The sequence below is a fragment of the Patagioenas fasciata genome, chromosome 16 (genome assembly GCF_037038585.1).
Source record: "Patagioenas fasciata isolate bPatFas1 chromosome 16, bPatFas1.hap1, whole genome shotgun sequence".
Classification (NCBI taxonomy): Eukaryota; Metazoa; Chordata; class Aves; order Columbiformes; family Columbidae; genus Patagioenas; species Patagioenas fasciata.
Window position 1 is genome coordinate 5,262,429 of NC_092535.1, and position 21,864 is coordinate 5,284,292.

Below are 21,864 nucleotides of genomic sequence, written 5' to 3' on the forward strand. Positions count from 1 at the left end.
CCTTCCCGCAGCCCAGCGAGGCCCATCGGACTTGGCTTTGAGAGGAGAAACACCACAATGCCCAGGCATGGGTGTGAGCCAGTGTGTGGCACTTCATTTAACAATAGTTAAACGTTGCTTGATCCTGACATAAGCCCCCCAGCTGCCACTCACTGCTCCACATTCACCCTTCGCACACTGGGTTATTTATATCTCAGAGGCAAAGGAAACTGGAATTCCTGATGGGAGGTTTTTGACATCTAGCTAGATTATTTTTTCCACCCATGGCAATTGAATGAGACAATTGAAACAGTCGCTGCAAAATGCCTGAAGCAGCCTGGCCTCTGCTCCTGGCTCCTTGGGTGCTGAATCCTCTCACTGCTTTTATGTAGGGCATCACTTGCGTCCTGGTCTCTCTCAATTGTCTTGTAAGCTGCTGATGCGCATTTTTCTTCTATGATTCTTTCAAATCTCTAAATACCCTAAATGCACAACAAGAGGAAATGTCTCTTCTTGCACGGCTGCACTGCCCAGAAACAAACAGGCAAAAGTCCATCCTTGGATTTTGCTGGGAGTCAGAACTGGTCGCACAGCCGGGACAGCCTGGCAGTGTTCGGCACCTGCGTTTCCCTTTGCTGTCCCTGGGTTTGGCACAAGGCAATGCTGCTCAGCAAGCCTCACCTCTCTAACAGCTATTTAGCTGTGAGTTTCATTTATAATATCAACTCTGGTAGCTTAGAGGAGAGGGATGTAAGCCAAAGCCTTTGCTGAAATGTTATGTTGGGAGGTGAAGGTGAGGAGGATTGGAGGATCGGGGCTGTGCAGTGCCCTCCAGGCAGCTGGGTTTTTCTGGTGTGAATTATTCAGAAGCAGCAGGAGAGAGCAAGGAGCCTGGAGCTGCAGGCAGCCTATTTTGAGGGGTCTGAACAACTGTTGAAATGGCTTCCAAATAATCCACTCACAGCCAGAAATAAATGGCCCTGAATGGGTCGCCTGCTGATTGACAGCAGCGTGCAGGCAGGGCAGAGCAGCTATAATCAGTGCCCAATTTCTCCCCACTGCCCCTTTCGTGCAGAGGCATTGCCTACGTGGGCAGGAGGTAGCAGTGTGCGGATCACACCGTTGATTGATGAGAGGGAAAGCAGCCAGACCCAATCTGCATTAGACCTTGGGGTGGAGTAGATGAGAGGAGGAACCGTGAGGTGTCTGGGGGCGGTGCAGCTCCAGGGTCTGTGCTGTTCAGGAGCACAGAGCAAGCCCTGTACTTCTGCACCCCTCAGCATCACTTGGATTTAGCAGAATGAAGCCAAAGCCACTTTCAAGAGCCGGCACTTTGCTTTCAAACAAGCTGCTTTGTGACCTTGCGCTGCCCATAAGGAGCATGTTCTTGTTGTTATTACTTGCAATGTGCATTGCGGTGCTGTGAGGGCACCCCTGTCCCAGGGCAGGTCCCAGCCTGCAGAGCACTGTGCAGGTTTGTCATTCCAAAAGGTATTCCCAGTTGTTCGGTGGTGAATTTTCCTCAGCCATCTGCCCAGCATCATGGGTATCTTTGGCGTCAGGCTCTAGCTGACTCCCCCATACCTTAGCTGGGCTGCAATTTGCTTTTCAGACATGGCCTAGGGTTAACAAGAAATAAAGATTTAATGATAGGTGAATAGCTGAAGTGAGGGCAATGTTGCTAGGAGCTGACAAGCCAGCATGGGAGATGAGGCCAGAAGGAAAGGCAAAGCCCTGAGCCACCTTGTGTGATGGTGCCAGGTGACTCAGTGCAGAGAGGAGCGCTGCGAAAATGCCATCCCTGCACCAAGCATGAGAAATGTGGTTTTCCCATCATGAGGAACAACAGGTAGATCATTTGGGGATACCTGCCTTTCCTGAGGAGATGAGGCACTGCCTGTATCACTTGTGAAGCTGCCACACTATTAGACACCAAAGAAGCCACATGGAGGAGTTTTCCAGCCATTAAAAAAAAAAGCATCTAAACTTGGATGGGCCCTGGATCCTTTAGCTCCAAGATAACCCATCTGTATGACCGCAAAAAAGCCTGGCTGCAGATTTTCAGTGTTTCTTCCTCATCTGGAGTGCCTCATCTGCTCCTTTGGCTCTTCCCAGCCAGACCGCAGGTGGTGGGGCTGCTGGGGAAATCCCTGCTGGAAGCAGGCTCTGGTTTGGGAGCAGCTCCACTCCCAGCCCCAGTAGCTCCAGCCCAGACCCTCTTGCGGTTGTCCCCAAACTGCTCGGGGCTGGGGACATGGCTGCCTAAGGCATGATGGTGGCGTGGAGCTGGGGCAGCTGTCCCTCCGTACCCAGGGCAGCTCCTCACACCAACCCCTGTCCCCACAGGTCCTGAGTACCAGAAGCGGAAGCTGCTGCATGAGATCATGGAGAATGCGGAACACGCCGTCAACATGGAGGAGGAGGTGCCGCAGCCCAAGGGCGCCCCGCCACCCCCCACGCCCCCTGAGAGCCCCCAGCTCCACGAGCAGGACGAGACCCACGGCCGCACCAGCCCGGCCCCCAGCCCCGCCACCACCCCTCCTGAGCCCAAGCGGGCCAAGGCGGCTCCCCGCCAGGACGGTGCCCTCCGTCCAGGCAGCTGGGCTGAGGCTGGCAGCCGGGCAGGCGGTGGGAGCCCCGCGCTGGCCGAGGGCGAGAGCCGGCCGGCTTCACGGGGCCATGGCCGTCCCGCCGAGCAGATGGAGATCGGGCCGCTGCAGAGGATGGCACACGAGCCAGATGCTGAGCACTTCCAGGGCTACCACAGCTACGCCGTCCGGACCTCCCCAGTCTCCCCCACTGAGGACTATGAGGAGCAGCCGCTCCCCGAGCCTGAGCTGCCCCCATCCCCTGAGCCCCGGGGGGACCTCCAGCGCCGTGGGGACACCCCCGTCCCGCCGCAGGAGCGGGAGGAGAAGCCGGCGGCCAGGGTGGAGGCCAAGCCGGAGCCGCCGCGGCACAAGGAGCCAAAGCAGCGCCCCAGCCCTGAGCGCAGGGCCGCGGGCCGGGCCGAGCCCAGCGCCGACAGGAAGACTGAGGCCAGAGCGCCAGGGCAGATGGAGCCCAAGGCGGTGGCCAAGAGGGGCCCGGCCATGGTGGCAGCAGCGCAGGAGGTGGAGGAGTACGAAGAGGTGATGTGGGGATGGCGCCCCTGGGAGCCGTCTTTGCTTTTATGTTTTTGAGTTTATTTTTCCCCAGAAGGTCAGAAGGGGCCCAGAGGGTCACAGAGTCCATGGCCTCAGGGCTGAGCGGGCCCTGAGCGGCACCCAGAGGCTCTTTCCAGGATCCCAAAACCTGCTGGAGGAAGGTCTTGGTTTCACCTCTCCTACCACCTTCCCAGCCTACCCTGCCCTGGTTGGTGTTCCTAACCCTCTTGCTTTAACCTCCTCTCTGCACCGGGGCAGATATTCTTTCAAATATGTCACTGTTTCAAAATTTGAGGAAAACAGGTGTTTTTTGATACACTATTTACACTTTTCCCTCCTTTCTTTCTCACCCTTTCTCCAGCCAACATGGATCTGGAAATGCCGGGGGAAATGTAGGACAACGTAGTTGAGTGGGGTTTCTTTTTTACCTGTTACTCTTGTGCAGTAGGGGCACCTCATGAGCTGATCTCTGGATTCAAATCACTAGCTAATTCCTTAGGTTTGAAGTGTAGTTTGGTGTTAGCAAATACAGCTGTAAAACCAGATGTTTTGTTAGCCTGCTGCTTCTCATCTTGCAGCCCTTTGGATACGAATGGTTCTGACATGACTTTAGAAAAGCTCAGCTTGGAAATGCTTTGGTCTGAAATTAGAGCAATCTGATACGGATGTGTTTGTTCATCTTAAAAATGGCAGCTTCACAAATGTGGGCTATGTGGGTGGAGAAGGTGGTTGGAAGGAGCAGTTTGACATGGGTTTTGAGTGCCTGTGGTTAGGGTCTCCTTGAATCTAGTTCAGCCTCAGAAGCAGCCTGATTTACCCTCCTTAGATGGAATTTGCAGATGATAGATAGGAATGGGGACTGATATAGATATTCAACTAGTTTGAAATTCAGACTGGTTGCAAAGTGCCCGATTTATGTGCATTGGGAGGGGATGATTCTGTTTTTTCTGAATAGCAGAATCAAGCTATATCGGTCTCCTCACCAGGAATTGTGGTGTATAATACTCTGTTTTGGGTTTTTCCTTCAGGGACCCAACACAATCGTGATCTGCATGGTCATCTTATTGAACATTGGTCTGGCCATCCTATTTGTACATTTTTTGACATGATATGCCCCTCGGACAAGGTAAGATGAGCAATAAGATTTTATCCTCTATTTGTAGACTTCACTGTAGATGATTTAAGGTTCACTGGCTTTATTGCCAATGCAAATCATTCACTGATAGATGCCCTGGTGATGGAAATGCATGGACATGTATTCAATAGATGCAATTGTCTTGTGCTGAGATTCTGTTACATCTGGTCTGTTCCAAGAGTGTTTGTGGAGTAATTTCAGTGGATGGTTCTCAAGTCCTTTCACACAATCACTTCTCAAAGTTGAACATGTTGATTGGATACAATCCCACAATATGGACATGATTCATGGAGACTTCCAGTGCAAGAATGTGTGATGTTAAATTTGAAATTTGTTTTGTGCAAGAAACACTTTCAAATTGCTGTTCTGTGGCCGCTGCTGCCAGGTGGCTTGTGCATTGCAATATGTCATGACACTCAGCCCAGCAAGAGGCAGGAACACAAACAGAACTTGCAACTGTGAAATTCGCAGCTCTAATTGCACCAGTGCTAGTTCTGCAGCTGTTGTTATGTACCTGTGTTACTAAAGGTAAATATGAGCCAAGGTGTGTAAAACAAAACAGGAGCTTGCTCAGGTCGTCCACTTGAATTGGGATGAGGGTTTGCTTTTGGATTTGGTGGCAATAAAATCTTGTGAAGTTCCTTGTGCCCGTGGGGTTCTTGCACGTAGGAAGGCATCATGGGGTTGCACAAGATTTCTGTTGCTTTGGGTTCAGCCACCAAGGCTGAACCTGACCTATGGGCCTCACATGAACATAATGTGATAGGCACCTCCCAAGCACCTGTGAGGCTTTTGGGGTGCCTTCCTGTGGCCTCCTGGGGATAAAACTGCTCTGCTGGGTGCTGCTTTCTGTGGCTTTACTAGTCCCCACTCAGCCTGCACAGGTGAAAGCCTTGCAGACTGCTGCAATTACATCTTGGTCATGTGTTTTGCTCCCCCTTGACTCTCCCATTCATCTGTGTCTGGGACAGGTGTTGCTGCTGATGGAGACCACAGACCTTGGTGGGGATCAAATCTCAGCCACCTGGAAACACCAAAGAGGAGGACTTGAAATCCCAAGGTCGCACGGCAAACATGAACCTTAAATGAAAGTGCCTGAAGATCAGTTCAGTCTCCCTGCTCTGAGGCTGTGGCTGGCCTCTGCAATCTGCCAAGGAAAAGCCAGGATTTCTGCAATTCAGCCTCCTTCTCTTCTTTGTATAAAATAGCAGTTGCCTTAAATTGTTCTCACCAAAGCCATCAACTGTCCTGCCATGCCAGGGATGAGGGGTTTATCTGTAGCTGTAGGAAAGCTAGTGAGAAGGTCTCATCCATGCACACTGATGTGTTTTGTAACTCCCTTAGTTGACACAGTGTCAGAGATTTCCCAAAGAATGTCATCCATGGCATGGAGATGAAGTAATACACAGCAACCAAAATGACTCATGAGAGCCATGCCATGGCTAGGACTGGACAACATCACCCTCCATGCTTGTAAGTCATCCAACGGGATGAACTAAAAGTCTTTCCTCATCGCCTGGAGTAATTTTCCATGTATGGAGGACTGAGAGGGGGAGCAAGTTGAAATTGGGCTTGTTGAAGTGTAACCGGAGTCCTGCCCGTGCCTGCCGATGTGCCACGGACAGGGGCTGCGGGATGGGGTGTGAGGGGCAGACTGATCTGACACTGTGCGTGCAGGGGGTGCTGTGGGTGGAGATGGTGCCCGTTTTGGGACCACTTGCTACCCAAACGCTCTCCTGCCACCAGCAATGCTCTGCACAGAAGTGTCCTGCAGCGGGAGACTGGAAATAGGTGTGCCGAATTTGTCCCTTTACTCCCATTTTTTTTTTCCCCTCTGAAAATGGTGCAAGGTACAAAGAAAAGGAGGTTCTTACTGAAAAATACCTCCACACGCTGGCAGGTTCCTCCCCTTGGTGTGCTGAGCTGCAGGGGGGCTCCTGTGCTCTTTCATTGCAACAGTGAACAGACTTTCCAGCCAGAGGATGCAGGGTGGCTCTCGTGGGAGAAATTATGTTATTTCCAGAAGGAAAAAGGTGCAGAGACCTGAGTGACTCCATTGTATTTGGGTGTTACGCTCAAAAATGCACAGCAGCCAGACTTTCAGCAGTGGTAGCGTACAGAGGGGCAGTTCTAGCTCTTGTTCTTGTGTGCGAGGCTTAGAGGCCTGGGCGATGTGCATCAAATATTCCCAAAGCTGTGACAGAGAGTGAGTGATATTTGAAAGGAGACGTTTCTACCATGATCTGCTCTGATCCTTAGCAGTGTGATCTTAGAAAGTCGGCACAGATGAAGTTACAGTTTAGTGTGAAGCTGAGTGCTTGGACATGTTTCTTCCTTCTTTTAAGAGCAATATGTATTTTTTATCCCTTTTTGAGATAACCGGAAATGTTATTTATAGTCAGCTGTGCACCTCTGTGTATCCTGAAGTCCCACAGCGCAGGACTGGGTGGGAAAATCTGAGGGACTGGAAAGAATGGGGAAATGAAGGTTAAGGCAAAAACCAGATGCCCAGTCTGCTCCAAAGGTCAGTCTGAAAGGATTTCAGAGATGGGGTGGCAGCCAGGCAGGGGTTTACACTGACTGGAGACATAGGGCAAAACCTGCCTAATTTATCTGCTCTAATTATGGCATGAGAGAGTGAGAATAATTCAGTACTTTTCTTTGTGAACCAAGTTTATTTTTTAACCTTATTCAGCTCAGGAATGTTGCCACAGTAGCAAATACATGGTGTTAACTGTGGGAGAAGTGAATGTGATCCCTTTCTAAAAGCCACGTGGCTATACCAGTCCTGAGAAAGCTGTGCAGCATCATCTACACTTCCACAGAGCATAGTTCAGTAGCAATTTGCTTCTTTACTTTGTTTTTTTTTTTTTAATTTTAAATTTTCATAAGTATAAATGTATTGCAAACCCCAGGCTCTGCTGCTTTTGACGTTTTATCCACGTTTGCTGGCATTCACTTGCCAGCTCTGCAGTTTCAATATGCCGACTGCTTCTATTAACCACCCAGACAATTTCCGTTGAGAGACCCGAGGGGCTTTTATTTATCACTAAGCACAAAACTTGATTTTTTTCAACAGTGCTAAGGTAATTCCCCCCGCCTCAATTTTTTATGCATGTGATATGCACTCGGTAATGTGCTTTCCTCCTAGTAACCTTCTGAGAAAAGTAGGTAGATTTGCTTTTATGTGACGTATAAATATATCCATATTGCGCCGAGATATGGATATATATACATATATATATAGCCCCTTAGGGATTTCGTTTTCTTAGATGCAAAATAACAGATTTACCTCAAACTGCATGCTTTCAAAACTGACTAGGATATTGTGTTATACTTTTCAGGTCTTACAAAGATGCAGATACTTTTCACTCTTCACACAAAAATACCTTCATCACAGATTTTGCAAGCTGTTTACTACAATCTGTGTACTACTGTCCAGAGTTTTCTGTTGGTTGTTCTGCTGGATTATGTGCAATAATAAACAGTTATCTGCTCACTGTACCCATGTGGATCTTGGCAGGGCAATGTCCAGGTTTCATTTTGGGTTGACATGCTCATTCCAGTCCTACAGGCGAGCTCATCAACATCTGGTGCAGAATTTGCGTGGTGGCATCTGAATGGTTTTTAGCTTTTCACTAATATATATTTAAGAATCTGCCTTTTTCTTGATAGAGGGATTCTTTGCAAAAAGAATTGTTTCCATTTACTGCTTCTTGAAAGTCTGGTGCCCGATGTTTGAGGACACGTGCAGCTCTCTGAGCAAGTTCTGTGTGTTACCATCGTGCTGGCCTCTGCCAGGGGTTGCACAGGGCCAGGAGCAAAGGAATTTCACTGGCCCCACGCCTGCCCGGCCGATGCAGACGGCCACTGACAAGTCCCTTCGCTGCCTCCTGACCCCAGGGCTGCTGCCAACTTTCCTCCAAGCTGCGCGTCGCTGCCGGCTCATCCGGCACCACAGTCCTCTTGCATTTGGAGAGCAGCGATTCTCCTCCACCTGCGGCCATCCTCTCACTCAGCTGCTTCAAATGGCCAAAATGAGAGCAAAGGACAGGGAAGTGGCAGCCGAGGGAAGAGTGATTTATAGGGGAGGATGGGAGAGCAGAACCCAGGAACAGCAGAGCCTGGGGGCCTGAGGAATCCAGAGTAGCCAAAACCTTCAATCCCTTTTCTATTTCTGGAGCGTCTCACATGAGCAAAGCTGGGCTGTGCAGAGGGGCTGGCGGGACGCAGGCTCAGCCCCCGCAGGCAGCAGGGCCTCCCTTGGCTTCTGCAGGACATGAGGGGTCTTTTGGTAGAACATTTCATGATCTGGTAGAGACTTAAGGAGCTGAGCTTGCTGAAATAATGGCTTTACTCTCCTCTGAGCTTGTTTTGCTTCTGGTATGGGAGGAACCAGCAGCATCTCATTCATCTAGTCTCTGGGAGGAGGCTGGGGACAGCAGGGTAACCGGAGCCCTTTGCACCTCATAAATCTCAGGCTGATGAACGGAGCAGATCTTTGGCCTGTGTGTGTGGCAGACGCAGCGGGAAGGGGGGGTGGGTCTGCTGCTAAGGGAATGACGTATTGCTTCAAAAATATTAATAAAGGGAAAACAAAAAATCCTTTCCCTTCCCCAGGGTAGGGGGAACAGTGCTGGGTCTCTGCTTCAGGAGCTGCTGGATTCAGGGGTAACGTCCCCCACACTGCTCCTGGCTGAGCGTCCCTGGGCACAGGCAGGGAGGTGTCCGATAGATGAGAACAGGAGAAAGGCGCTGGCCTGATCCTGTGACAAGGGCAGCAGCTTCAGCCTCCACCGGCGGGAGGGAAGGTGCAATCTGAGCCCCGGTGTCCTTTGAGACTGACCTGCTCAGGCATCCTGGGGATGGCCGCACCACCCTCCACCATCCTTGTGGGGCATGGAGGCTCGTGGGAGCAACCCCCTCTCTTAGACTTCATCTTCGTGTGAGGAGAAGGGCCAGAGCTGTGGTGCAGGTGATCCAGGCTGTGATGCTGGGAAGCCCAGAGGGGTTACTGCTTCTTTCTGGCCCAGCAGGTAGGAACGGGGCTGGCTCCGCACCACTGCCTTCCCTCCACGACCCTTCCTGGATGAAACCGAAGTGAGGCCACGGGAGAATTAATGCGTTGGGGGATACCTGCTGTGCGTGACTCCAGAGAAAGTTTTCCATGCCTGGCCATGGTTTAGCCCCCAGTCCTGGCTCTGCAAGTGCTGGCTTTTCCCTCCCGCCTGGCTAAGCCTAACCCTTACCCAGACTGAAACCTAAGCCTAAGCCTAACCCTGTCACCTAAACCTAAGCCTAAACCTAATCCTAACCCTAACCCTGACCTAACCCTGACTCTGACCGTGACCCTAACCTAAGCCTAAACCAATGCCTAAGCCTAATCCTAACCCTAAACCTAACCCTAAGTCTAAGCCTAATCCTAACCCTAACCCTGACCCTGACCGTGACCCTAACCCTAACCTAAGCCTAAACCTATGCCTAAGCCTAACCCTAACCCTGACTGTAACCTAAGCCTAACCCTAAACCTAACTGTAACCTAAGCCTAATCCAAACCCTAACCCTGACCTAACCCTGACTCTGACCCTAATCCTAACCTAAGCCTAAACCAATGACTAAGCCTAACCCTTACCCTGACCATAACCTAAGCCTAATCCAAACCCCAGCCCTAAACCTAACGCTGCCTCTGACCGTGATCGTGACCCTAACCTAAGTCTAAGCTCCCTGGGGCTTTATTAGCAGCTCCTTCATGGGGCCTGTCTGAACTAATTAGTTCAAAGCAGCAACCAGGGGCCAGATCAGGCTCTTCAGAGGGGCTGTATCTAATTCATTCCCTAGTGGGTGGTCCACCCTCTCTTGTGGCTCTGAAAAGTTTAAGCACTTGCTCAGCATCCTCTTCAGTGACCTGAGGATTATTAATTTAAAGGTATCACTATTTTAATTAAAATAATGTGCTCTTTGCAGGGTTGTGCCTCAGAGCAAAAGCCAAGCTACCAATCTGCTCTGGTTGCAGGCAGCTGCTGGGTGCCCTCATGGTCTTTTTATCCATATTTTAGGGAACTGCTGGTGCCCCCAAAGATCCACCAGCGCGGCCACACTCTCCGCCAGCACAGACTGGCGTGGATGCCCAATTTGGCCCCTGAAAGCACCTTTTCCACCACCCAAATCTAGAGATGAGGTGAGAAGACAAACTGACTGCGGCTTAAATTGAAGGGTTTTGAGAAGTTATTTATGTTTCTGTATTTTGCAGGAGGGAATAGCCCTTGCTGAGGACCTGTGCACTATATAGAGGCAATTACTCCGTGGCCTCTATCACCAGTACTGCATTGGGACCAACCAGACTGAACATGCTGGACGTGGTGTCTCCTACACTGGAGGTCTCTGATTAATAACCTGAGTTTCAGCCAACCCATGGTTCTTCAGGCCCATAAACCTCACTCACCTGTCTCCCGCCAGCCCTTCCCCAAGCTGCTGCCTCCTCCATCCCCCTCTCTCTACCGCTCCCAAATCCATCCCCTCTCCCTGGAGCTCTGCCGCAGTGCCAGGTCTGCCCTTCTCCTGCCAGGGGACTTGTTTGCTTGTAATTGAAGAAAGCAGATGGCATTTTACCAGGTTAACAAGGACTGGGTTTAGATATAATGAGTTTTAATTAAGAAACTAATGTTAGTTCAAATTGAGGAGTGGCTTCAATGTGGTACATTATTTAGTAGTAATAGATTCTCTATTTGGTGGCATATTTATAAACTCAAAGCCTACACTCATGCTGTCGAGACTAGATAAATGCTGAGAGTAAAATACAGAGTCAGACTTTACGAACAGGGTGGGTGTTGCAGGGTACAAGGTGCTCCAGGCTCAAACTTGAAGGGGGCTCTTTGATTTCATATAAGGAATTAAAGTTTTTATTCAGACCCTGGAAATCCTTAGGAAGTTACGGTGATGAGTTACTTATAATTCCTTTCTGCTGGTGAGTTATTTCCTGACAGCATGCAGCTGCCTGTCCTCTCAACCAGCATCTCCTTAGCAAGCTGAGTGCTGACCTTCCACCTCCACTTCCACCGAAAACTCTTTCAGCTCCTCCTAACATGTCAGAATACATGCAGGGAGAAGGAGCAGAAACTCATTTCTCATCTACAGGGTTTAATGCTCTGGTGCATTTGCTGGAGATCTCGTGGTGCCAGGGGGATTTATCTGCCAATTACTTCTCAAAAAATAGCAAAGGGTCATGCAGCACTTGGCAGATAAGGACAGAAAGGGGAGAAGAGAACTGGGTTTTAATTGAATCCCAAGTATGCTGAACAAAAATTTCAGAAGCATCAATTAGCTGTTGGCATGGAGCTGAGATTTAATTAAGAGAATACTGCTTTTAGGATGTCTCTGTCAGGGGTAAAAAAGCATAAAGGGAAACAGTGAAGACTGGAAATGTGATGGGGGGAGGCAGAAAATATCCTGCTGGAGGTGGTTCAGAGTTGATCTGCCACTTGGGTTTGCAGAGATCAAGGCTGTCTGTCAAACTGCACACCCTTTTTAATTCCTGTGCTGGTTAGACAGGGCATGGAGCAGCTTCAGAGGAAGAAGCTGTTGTGTTTTGAGGGGATAACTCCGACATGCTGGAAGAAGAATCTCTTAGCACAAGAGTCCAGGTCAGCTCTGGGCTATGCAGTCGGTTGTTCCTGTTAACCTCAACCCAGCCCACAGCCCACATAGGAGCCGATGCATCTGAAGGTAAGAGCTGACACATCCAAACCTCAGCCCTGGATTTCACCACATTGAGGGGACCAGCAGCCACCCCAGGGCTCCCCCTCCTCCTCCTCTGTCTTACTTGTGTGATACCTCAAGGCACCCTGGTCCTTACCACTCTGGTTTGTCTGCAGATGCTTTTATCAATGGTTTGTTCTGAGCTTCTAAGGGAAAATCTGTTCTAAGGGAAAAAAATCTGTACTAGAGAAAAGATTGTTGCAAGCAAATTGATTCATTTCCTTGTTTCTTTTGCTAAGTGGAACAATTTCCTCACATCATAGCAAAAACATTTCCATTTCCTTCAAGAAACAAATCCCAAATCTACGTTCAGAACTACCTGAACAACAACAGAGGGAATGTGTTCCTAAATTCCCAATATACATGAAAGCACAAAAAATGACACTAATCCTTACATTCCAAACACAAACCATTTCAAATAATTGCAAAAAAACCCCCCACAATGTTCTCTTTTCTCATCCTACAGTTATTTCGGGGACAAAGTAGATAGTTTAATAACTCACAATATAATAATCATACATGCAAGGCCACCCTACACCAAAATGAAATCAATACCAGACAGTTCCCAACACATCAGGGGATGTGAGGTCCTCTTCTGACTCACCCAGGGAACTGATCTCCCACAGACACAGAACGGTTACTTAACCTCTTATGCTCTTAAAAATACCGCACCAATCTTTTTCAAAGCAGATGCAAAATTCCAAGATCATTTAACACTATAGTTTGGTGAAAAACAGTGTTGAAGAGTGAAACTGAATTAGCTGTCCAAATAATTTTTTACAGTCACTGCACAGTTACTGGTGTTTGACACTCGTTTTATTTGTCAAGAGCCTTCGAGTTTGGCTCACGTGTAATTTTATATTTTACTACTAGTCCAGATAGTCTCCTGCAAGTGTCCTTGTGCTGCTTTCTTGGATGCCTCAGGTTATGAATATCCACTTTATCAATGAGATGATAGTAGCAGTGAGTATTGTTAATGTCTTATAGTCAGCATGTCATTTATCACAAAACACTTGATGGACTTCCACAAATCATTTTCAGGAAATAAGAGATTTGCTTTACCTGCCATTTGAACAGAACTGTAGCTGGGATGGAGAGCAATGCTACACCACACTGGGGCTGACAGGACAAGGCTACGGTATCCAGCAGAAGCAAATAGAGGAATTTGGACAGAAAGTGTAAAATTAGCCAAAAGAAGCTTAGGCCACAATGTCGGAAGGATTACTATTACCTTAGGGAACACTTATGATTAGTTTGTCCATTTTTCTGTAACAAATCCAACTGGTCTGGACCCTGGGTATATGTGCTATGCAGTATTTCCAAAAGCATGGGGTGAGGTCCATGACACCCAGCTTCAGTCATTCCTGATGTAGGAGTCTCCATCTGCGGGGTCATGGTGTGACCCCCCCGGCGTATTGCCAGGGTCAGACCAAGGACCCCACCGAGACCCAGCCAGCAGGACCCTGGGGTCAACCCAGGGACCCTCCCGGAACGGCCGGCATGACCCTGGGCTCATGGCAAGTCCCCCACGGTGTGATGCCACGGTCTACACCAGGACCCCACCAGGACTCTGCTGGCATGACCCGGGGTCAAGCCCAGACCCCCTCTGGCGTGACACTGGGGTCAACCTACGGACAACCCCAGGAACCACCGGCATTCTGTGTTTAACTACAGATTCGTTAAAGATGCTGAACAGTGACCTGCACCTAACACTTCACCTAGCAAGAATAAGCTAGCGTTAAGGAAAAGCAAATTAATTTGCCTCTAAGAATCTGCTTTGTTAAATGCCCAGGAGACATATTAAATTAAGCCTTCTGTGATGCCAAAGCAACTCCTGTTGGCACTTTTCCAACACAACGCATACAGCCACACAGCTCCCGCTGCCTGTGTTGTCTCAGGGTCCCAGGATTTCTTTGACAGGCTTGTTCTTCTTTGCAGGGAGACTGTTGAGATCTTCTTGTTCAGTGATGTGAATGGAGCTGTCATGAGAACAGTCCTTCATAACACTGTAGTACACCGGGGCGGTGTACGGCGCGGGGTTCTCGGCACTCTTCTCTTCACACTTGTATAACTTCCTAAAGGCAGCCCTGAACTTCTGGGACATGAGGTTGTAGATGATGGGGTTGATGGCACTGTTCAGGTAGATACACATGCGGCAGAAGAGAAGGAACCAGATGTTCAGGTATGGAGGGTCCATGAAGGAGTTCACCACCACCAGAGTGCGATAAGGCATCCACAGAAGGGCGAAGAGGACCACCACCACAGCCAGCATTTTGGTCACCTTGCCAATGGGGATATGCAAAAAGAAAAATAGTCAGGTGATACTAAATTGCCAGCAGAGCTTTCCCACCTGGAGAAATGATGCAGACAATTAATTCAGTCCACAAATTGCTTATATCTCTCTTTAAGTACTTAAAATAGGCACTGAATCTATCCTCTCTGAATCCATTTTGTTCATGGAACAGTCTTGCATAAATAAACCTGTAAAATGACAGGTTTTTCACATACCTTTGAAAAGCCCTTAAAACTCTTACTCTTCAGGGCAGGCCTCCACCAGCCTGGAAACGGGCTGGGATAATAACAGGAATTTCTGTATGACAAAGCGAATTTAAAAACTGCGCATAGCAATAAATCAGTGGGGAAAATAACTTGTGCAAAAGCGGGCTCCTAATTTTTTGAGGTGCGATGGGGTATAACTCAACTCACTGCCTACATCAACTCTGGCTTCCTATACCAGCTGTGCTGCTCCCAGGAATCGACTCCCAGTACAGAGCAGCGCTGGGAGCAGAGGAGGCTGCCTGGGATCTTGCACAAATTCTTACTTGTGCTGATGTGGGAGTTACTTAGCTAATTGGTATGGGTTATTTTAATTTGCAGCACACTGAGGAAGTACTACATTAACATATTAGGAACGAAAAGATATTGAGAATTCAGAAGGGAGCAGTAATTGCCTTTAGCTCGAGTCAAGATTGTTTAAGAAAATGGGGTTCTGTACAGAAACTCCAGTGATCCTAATAATTTCAACAGCTATTTCTGATAGGTGACAATCATCCTTCACCAAATACAGAATACACACGTCCCCAAGGAGGAAAGTATGAGTAAACACTGGTGCCGCACACATATTAAGACAGTGGCATTTCAAACGTCAGAACAGGAGTTGTGCAATGACTCCAGTTCTCGATATGGAAATAAGCACTTACATCATGTTCACAGTCTCTCAGCTTTTCTTGTAGTGTTTTGGTTTTGTTTGTTTTGTTTTTACTTAGTCACAAGCAACTACGCCCTCCTGTACTGCTCTGAGCAGACAGCAGGGGTGGTTGGCAGTGGTGACAAAACTTTCCCTACAAGAAAGGGACTGTTGTCAAGCTGAGGCCAAAATAGAAGAGTTTTGCTGTGTGTGGTTTAACGGGAATATGGGGAGACTTCCCAGAATAAGATCTTGCAGTGATACGGTGAATGCTGAGGCTGTTGCTAAGATTGCAGCATGTTCGATGCCTTTTGGGAAAGACATGAGGGATTGTACAAGATGTGTCAGTAAAAAGTAGCTTCGGAGCTTTTCAGTGCCTTTTGCAAGGGCTGGCTGGACGCAGAAGAGCAAGAGCCATCTCAGAAGCTTTCGGTTTCAAGCCACCCTAGCTAGCATGCAACTGCTGGGGTGATAATTTGGTTTATAGAAATACTCCTGAACAGATAATCTGGGGGTGGACAGAAGCTGCTCAGCGCACAGTTGACCATGGTCAAAATCTCTGCGTACTAGCATGGTTGCAGCTGCTGCCTCCCCCCGAGGCTGGCAGGGCAACCCAGGCTCAGCCATCCCTTGCCAAAGCAAGGAGCATCCTGACAGCAATGGTGAGACGATATCGCTGAGGTCTGTGCTGAAAGACCTGGGAGCAGAGAGCTCCCAGATACCAGATCAGCCCAGAGAGGCACAAATTTTGCTTCAACACTCTATGCCGCATGAGCAGTGCATATGGGTGCGACCCACGTTCTCTACTGTTCTAAGTATCTTTATAGCAAATAGACATGGCAGTGACGGACATTCAGCCGCCCTACTGCCTTCCACAGAAAACACTTCTCAAGGCTGCAGAAAGAATTGCTTTTGCCATATTTTTGATGTATTTGAGGTTTGTTCCCCAAGAACTTGAATGAAGTTGATCCATACAAAACCGTGCTAATAGATGGACCCTACAGCAAAATGAAACAAACTCCTCAGCTTAAGTGATCCTAAGTATCATTTCAATCAGAATTTAATTTCCCTCTACTAAGCAGTTTATTTGTCCTGAGCAATGAGGGCAGGTTCTGTGCTTTTCCATCCCATGTGGAAACTGAACAGATCCCTGTCCTGCCTGGAGGGGTCCATGTTAAAGGATTGTCTTACGGGTAAGGCTGGTGGGGTCTTTCCCTCAACTTCAACAGCCCTAGGCAGCAGGATTGCTGCAAAATATATCCTGGGAAAGCAAAATACAACAGTTCTGCAGGTCCTCACTGAGACACAGACACTCCTCACCCAACACAGCAATTGTCTCTGTTCCTGAGATGCAAAGTTACCTTCTGCAGTGTTGGGGAGAATAAATCCTTGAGCTTTTATACACTTAGCTCAGTTCCCTTGCAGGTGTCCCTCCTGGCCGGGAGGTTTCTGTATGCCCCAAACGTCTCCTTTAAAGCTAATCCATTCATATTGCTCAGGTGCTGTTTCCCGAGACCGAAACATCTTTGGCTTTTCAGTTGTTGTAACTCTGCCTTATTTTACTGCTCAGGAACCCAGGATGGTTGTGAACAGTGATCTGAACTCTGCGTCCGAGTGACAACACCAGGAAGAGAGTATCCTAATAAGGCTGAAAAGCAAGCTCATTCTTGTCCTTTCTGAGACTGAAAGAAATATTGTCTGGAAAAGAACCAGTGATTCATCTCCTTTTAGCCATAACTGCCCCCGTTTTTTGGCTGTTTTTTGTGGAAATGTCGGCAGTGTCAGCGATCGCTTGCCCAGCTCCTGCCCAAACTGGCTCCCAACACCTCCATGCAGACCACAGAAGACCACAAAGTGCTGTCATCCAAACATCACCACCCGCTACACGTCCTACAGCCCTGCAGAAAAGCTGTCTTCGTCCTGGGAGGGGACACCAGCTTGAAACAGCATCATGAGGATTTATTACCTCTGTTTCACTAAATGCCAATCAATGCTCCCCAAGGACGCTGCATCCAGACCACGAGCTGGGATGGGCAGCCCTTTCCTGAGCTCACTATAAGATTGAAATTTGCCCTTTAAAGAAAACTGTCTGTACAGACCATGTTCTCCTGAGTGCAACTGCAGCGAAGTTGTGTCAACACATGATGTCTCCCCTCCATAAAACCTTACAGTCCATCCCAAACTTACTCTTGTATCTCCATTGTGGGGAAATAAATCTCGAGCATTGTCTGCATGCATGGCTGGAACCATGGCACCTCTGTGCCTTTCCTCACTCTGTCTTGCTGAGACGAGTAACTGTAACACACTTGAGGTGATCCGAACTTCTGCTGCTCATGTGAAAAATGAACCTAATAAGCACTGAGGAGAGCTTCCAACATTTATCCCTAACCAGAACAGTCCTGAATTATGGCCCTCAAGAACCAGCTGCACCCAAAAAGCCAAAGCTTTGCTGTAGCCTCAAAACATCCCTCAGGGAAACACCAGCTCAGGGACATCAATTTTTGCAACAGCTCTTGCACACAGTGCGTGCACACAGCAGCTGTAAAGGAGCTATGGATAGAAGACATGGGTTTGTAGGCAGAAGGGGATGTTTTACTAGAACAGCTGGTATTTAGCTGGAAACTATTTTTCAGAACATAAGCCAGTGTTTTTGCTGGCTGGCCAAGGATATCTGCTGTACAGACCCCTGACTATATCCTGGGGTAGCCAAAGACAAAAGGCAGCTCACCTTCCACCTCCATGAGCCAAGCCCGATGTAACTCCTAGAGCAAACCCCCTGTGAGCATCCTTCTGGCTCCACACAAGGTGATCTGCATCTTGCATCCTCACACAGCCCTTCCAACCCCTCCCAGCCTCTGCCCCTGTCCTGGACATCACAGATGCTTCTCCCAGCCAGTGTCACCCCTCCGTGTTCAGGCACCATCACCCCTGAGTTGAAGCGTCCTTTTTTAGGGATCCCACTCCCTCTAGTGGTCCTTTTCTGGCAGGTGAAATACACGGTGGCTGGTGTTTGTGGTGTTTTGCTTCTACAGGTGATAAACACAATAAAACTCACACCGCGCATTGTCCTGCTCTGGATTTACGTCTTTTAGGGGCACCAGTGAGGGAACAGCAGCATCTTCATGCTCTGAAAAGAAAGCAGCGAGAGAAATGGGCACCTCTGGGGTAGCCCCTTTCAGACATCGCAGCCAGCTCTGGGGTGCAGCACTGCATCCATCTGACAGTCACCAAGCCCTGTGTCACCCACCAAGCCCACATGCCACCAGTGGCACAGCTGGGGTTTCTTCCTCCATCACTCTCAGCACAGCTTCCTCTGAAGAGCTGCTGGTGGGAAATCAGAAGGAAGCATCCAACAAACCATAGCTGGAAGCCCCAAGAAACTGCTTTAGACCTTAAAAACTCAGTGCCATCTTTATTTCTAATGACGCCAGCTCTGCAATATCAGGCCAACCAGTGTAAGTGTTTTCTTGCTAAGATATTTTGGAAAGTAATGGCTGTCTTGAGAAAGCTCCTGATGTAACAGAAAGAGAGCACAAGATGTTTCCAGGAGCTGAAGTGCCTGTCATCCAACCCTATCAGGACTAATGGCCTCAGCCACTCGTCCTAATGATGCTGGAGCACGTTGTGTGCAGCACGGCCACTCCCTGGCACAGCACTGCGGGGGGAGCGCACGGCCCCTGCAGTGGCTGCTCTGGAAGGAGAGGTCCATCATCCTGCACCTTTAGGTACTGCCTTGTAGCAACTAGAGATCTCGCTGCCAAATCCCCTGCTTGAGACTCCCACAACAGCCAATGATCGTGAGAGAGGGTCAAGTACTTTTGCAGAAGTCAGGACTTGCTTTAAATCTTCCTCTGCTACAGCAGAAGGGAGAAAAAGCTGAAATGGGAAGACTTAGAAGTTCATGAAGAAATACACGTCCTCTGGGCTGTTTGCTTTTCCTCTGTGACTGAATTGTCTCTCCTGGGGAACGGAGCTTCCTGTGCAAGTCAGGCAACAAGATACTGAGTTGGAAAAGTGAAGACTTGAAGACAGGCTGAAGCCTATTTCAGGCTGTCTGGAAATCAGATCCTGCTCACTCAAAATCACAAAAGAACTGGTGATTTCAGGGACTTAAACCAGACTCCCAGATCCAGCCCTTTCCTTTAAAATAGCCCATGCCTCTGCCTATGCAAAATTTGGAACCAGAATGGGGTGGTCTCCTGCAAACAGCCAGTGAGCAGGCAGGAGTGTCCCATGTGGGACAAGAGTAATTGTCCATGTGGACAAAGAAAGAGGAGGAACAAGGACAGGAGGTGGTAGGAGAAGGAGATGGGGAACTGAATGACAGGGGTCACCATGAGACAAACATGCCACTGTGACACCGAGGTGCCTTCCCCGGCTGCAGGAACCAGAGGGCTGCAGCCAGGGCTGGGCTCAGAGAGCAGGTTTATACCAACTCTCCACTCCCTTGGCTCCTCTAAATCTGAGGTCACCTGCCCAGGACTCTGCCTGGGAGAGTCCCACTGGCATAAAATCACTTAGCACTCTCCTCCTCAGGGAGGCAATCAGTAATTAATTAGCCAGCAAACATCCCTGCACTCCTGCCTCTCCCAAGTAGCTCTGGAGCCCTGCCAAGTGCAGCCAAGGCAGGGGGAGCCCATCTGTGCTGCCAGACCCCAGCTGGGCTTGAGAGGGACCCTCCATGCAGCAAACTGACCCACCCAACTGTCCCTACAAAGGGAAGCAAAATATCGGGGCACTCCACCCCCTGCATCAAAGCACCAAGACCCTGACAGCGCTGCCTGCAACCCGGTGCACCCCAGCCCGGCAGGGAGCCCCTACCTGCTTGCGGGAGCCCAGGGCCCCCTTGTTGCCCCGGCAGGAGAGCTTGAGAGAGCCGCCTTGGTGCGTGGAGCCCAGGGAGGATTGCTGTGGGGTGGTAGGCAGAGGGCTCATGAAGAGGATGCGGGCAATGAGGCCGTAGAGTACAGTTGCCAGCACCAATGGGATGATGTAGAAGACAGCAAAATCCAAGAAGTAAATGGGCATGTAAAGGCTTCTGGAGACTCGGTAGCCACAGCTGACCTGTGTCCCATCCAAGAAGGTGACCTGGGTCGTGTCCACGAGGAAGAACCACATGAGGCAATAGAGGGAGGTGAAGAGCCACAGCGAGGAGATGATGCGCTTGGCACGGGACACGGTGCACAGGAGCTGCGCTTTGATGGCGTGGCAGATGGCGATGTAGCGTTCCACTGTGAAGGCGGTGATGGACCAGGCAGAGATGTTGATGCCCAAGTACTGCAAATAGGTAATGCAGAGGCAGCCGGCGTAGCCGTACACCCAAGAAGCCACCACTTCGGAGATGTTGGGCAGCCCAGCCGCCAGCAGCACGATGAGGTCGGCCACCGCCAGGCTCACCAGGTAGCAGTTGGTGGGGGTCACCATGTGCTTGGTGCGCAGCACCACCAGTACCACCATCATGTTGCCGACAATGCCCACGCCGCAGATGAGCAGCACCAGCAGGATGGTGACCACCTGCAGCTCCAGGGGCTGCCGGGGCATCCTGCCCAGGGTCTGGTTGCCGCTGCCACCCAGCGCAGCCCCCGGGCTGGTCGAGCCGTTCTCCATCGCCCCCCGAACCTTCCCGGCGGAGCTCCGCGCACCCTGCGGCGGGGAGCGGGGGGAGCCGGAGCCGCACCGCGGCGCCCCGCTGCCCCCCGCGCCCCCTCCCCGCCCTCCCCGGCTCCTCCCTCCTCTTCTTCTCTACGATTCACCCCCAGTCTCGCAGCTGCCCGGCTCCTCGCTCCCACCTCCCCCTGCAAACTCCCCCGCCGAGCCTTCGACGGGAGGGGCGGGGAACGGCCAGGACACCCCCGCAACCACCCGGGACCTCTCAGCCCCGGGAACCACACGGAACCACCTAGGACACCCAGAGGACAGCCGGCTCCTAGGACCTCCTCCTGGCGCAGGGACCCGCGGGAACCGCCAGGACCTCCCGCGATCCCCCAGGGCCACTCCAGCCCCGGGACCCCCCATCCCCATCCCCCTCCCGCCCTCCACCCCCCGCCTGCACCCGCCGGGTCCTAGCGCACCGCCGAGCCGAGAAGGAGGAGGAGGAGGAAGGAGCCCAGGCATGGGGTAAGGGTGGCAGGTTGGAAACCCGCTGTCGGAGAGGCGCAGGGGCTGAGAGCACCCCAGCAATGAGCGGGTCCGCTCCGGGACCCAGGGCTGTGGGTGCCTTGTGTCCCCAGATGAGCCACTGACTGTACGGTCCCCCCCAGGCAAGGAGAGCTGAGGATGAAGGGTCCTTCCTCATCCTCAGGGGATGGGACCAGGGTGATGCCATGGACACCCATGGCTTTTCCCATTTCCCTCGGGCTGGGGCAGAGGTGTGCCTTCCCTGGGGGTCATTAAACACAAGGTAGTGACCTCCTCGTGTCATCTTTCCTACAGCCACCCATGTCCCAAACAGGCACACGAGTATCACTCCTTTGGGGAAAGGCTTACCCGATCCTGGGCTGGGAGAACCTCTATCTCCCCAACAATGAGACTGGAATACCTGGTACCTCCCCGATGGCCAGCAGTAGCCAGAATTTGCTGCCAGCTCCATGCTTGCTCCTGATGTCTCCACATTCTGTCAGAAAATGCGTTTTCAAATTGAAAGAGAAATTGCGTTTGCAAAG

The 21,864-nt window shown here is 50.3% G+C and overlaps 2 protein-coding genes across 2 annotated transcripts in view; one reads left to right on the forward strand and one right to left on the reverse strand.

Moving 5' to 3' along the window:
• Positions 1-7,764, forward strand: part of JPH2 (junctophilin 2) — a 32,574-nt gene extending 24,810 nt beyond the window's left edge. Inside the window, exons 4-6 of the mRNA XM_065849750.2 lie at positions 2,326-3,110; positions 4,154-4,251; positions 5,232-7,764. Coding sequence (XP_065705822.1) covers positions 2,326-3,110; positions 4,154-4,234 — 866 coding nt within the window. The 3' untranslated portion in view covers positions 4,235-4,251; positions 5,232-7,764. The remainder of the gene's footprint in view (positions 1-2,325; positions 3,111-4,153; positions 4,252-5,231) is intronic.
• A 3,124-nt stretch (positions 7,765-10,888) lies between these two features.
• LOC136108253 (thyrotropin-releasing hormone receptor-like) lies at positions 10,889-21,181 on the reverse strand. Its single transcript, XM_065849895.2, has 2 exons — positions 20,024-21,181; positions 10,889-14,296 (listed from the first exon to the last, which is right to left on the reverse strand). The coding sequence occupies exons 1-2, from the start codon at positions 20,807-20,809 to the stop codon at positions 13,910-13,912; spliced, it is 1,173 nt and encodes a 390-aa protein (XP_065705967.1). The 5' UTR covers positions 20,810-21,181; the 3' UTR covers positions 10,889-13,909.
• Positions 21,182-21,864: the final 683 nt, after the last annotated feature.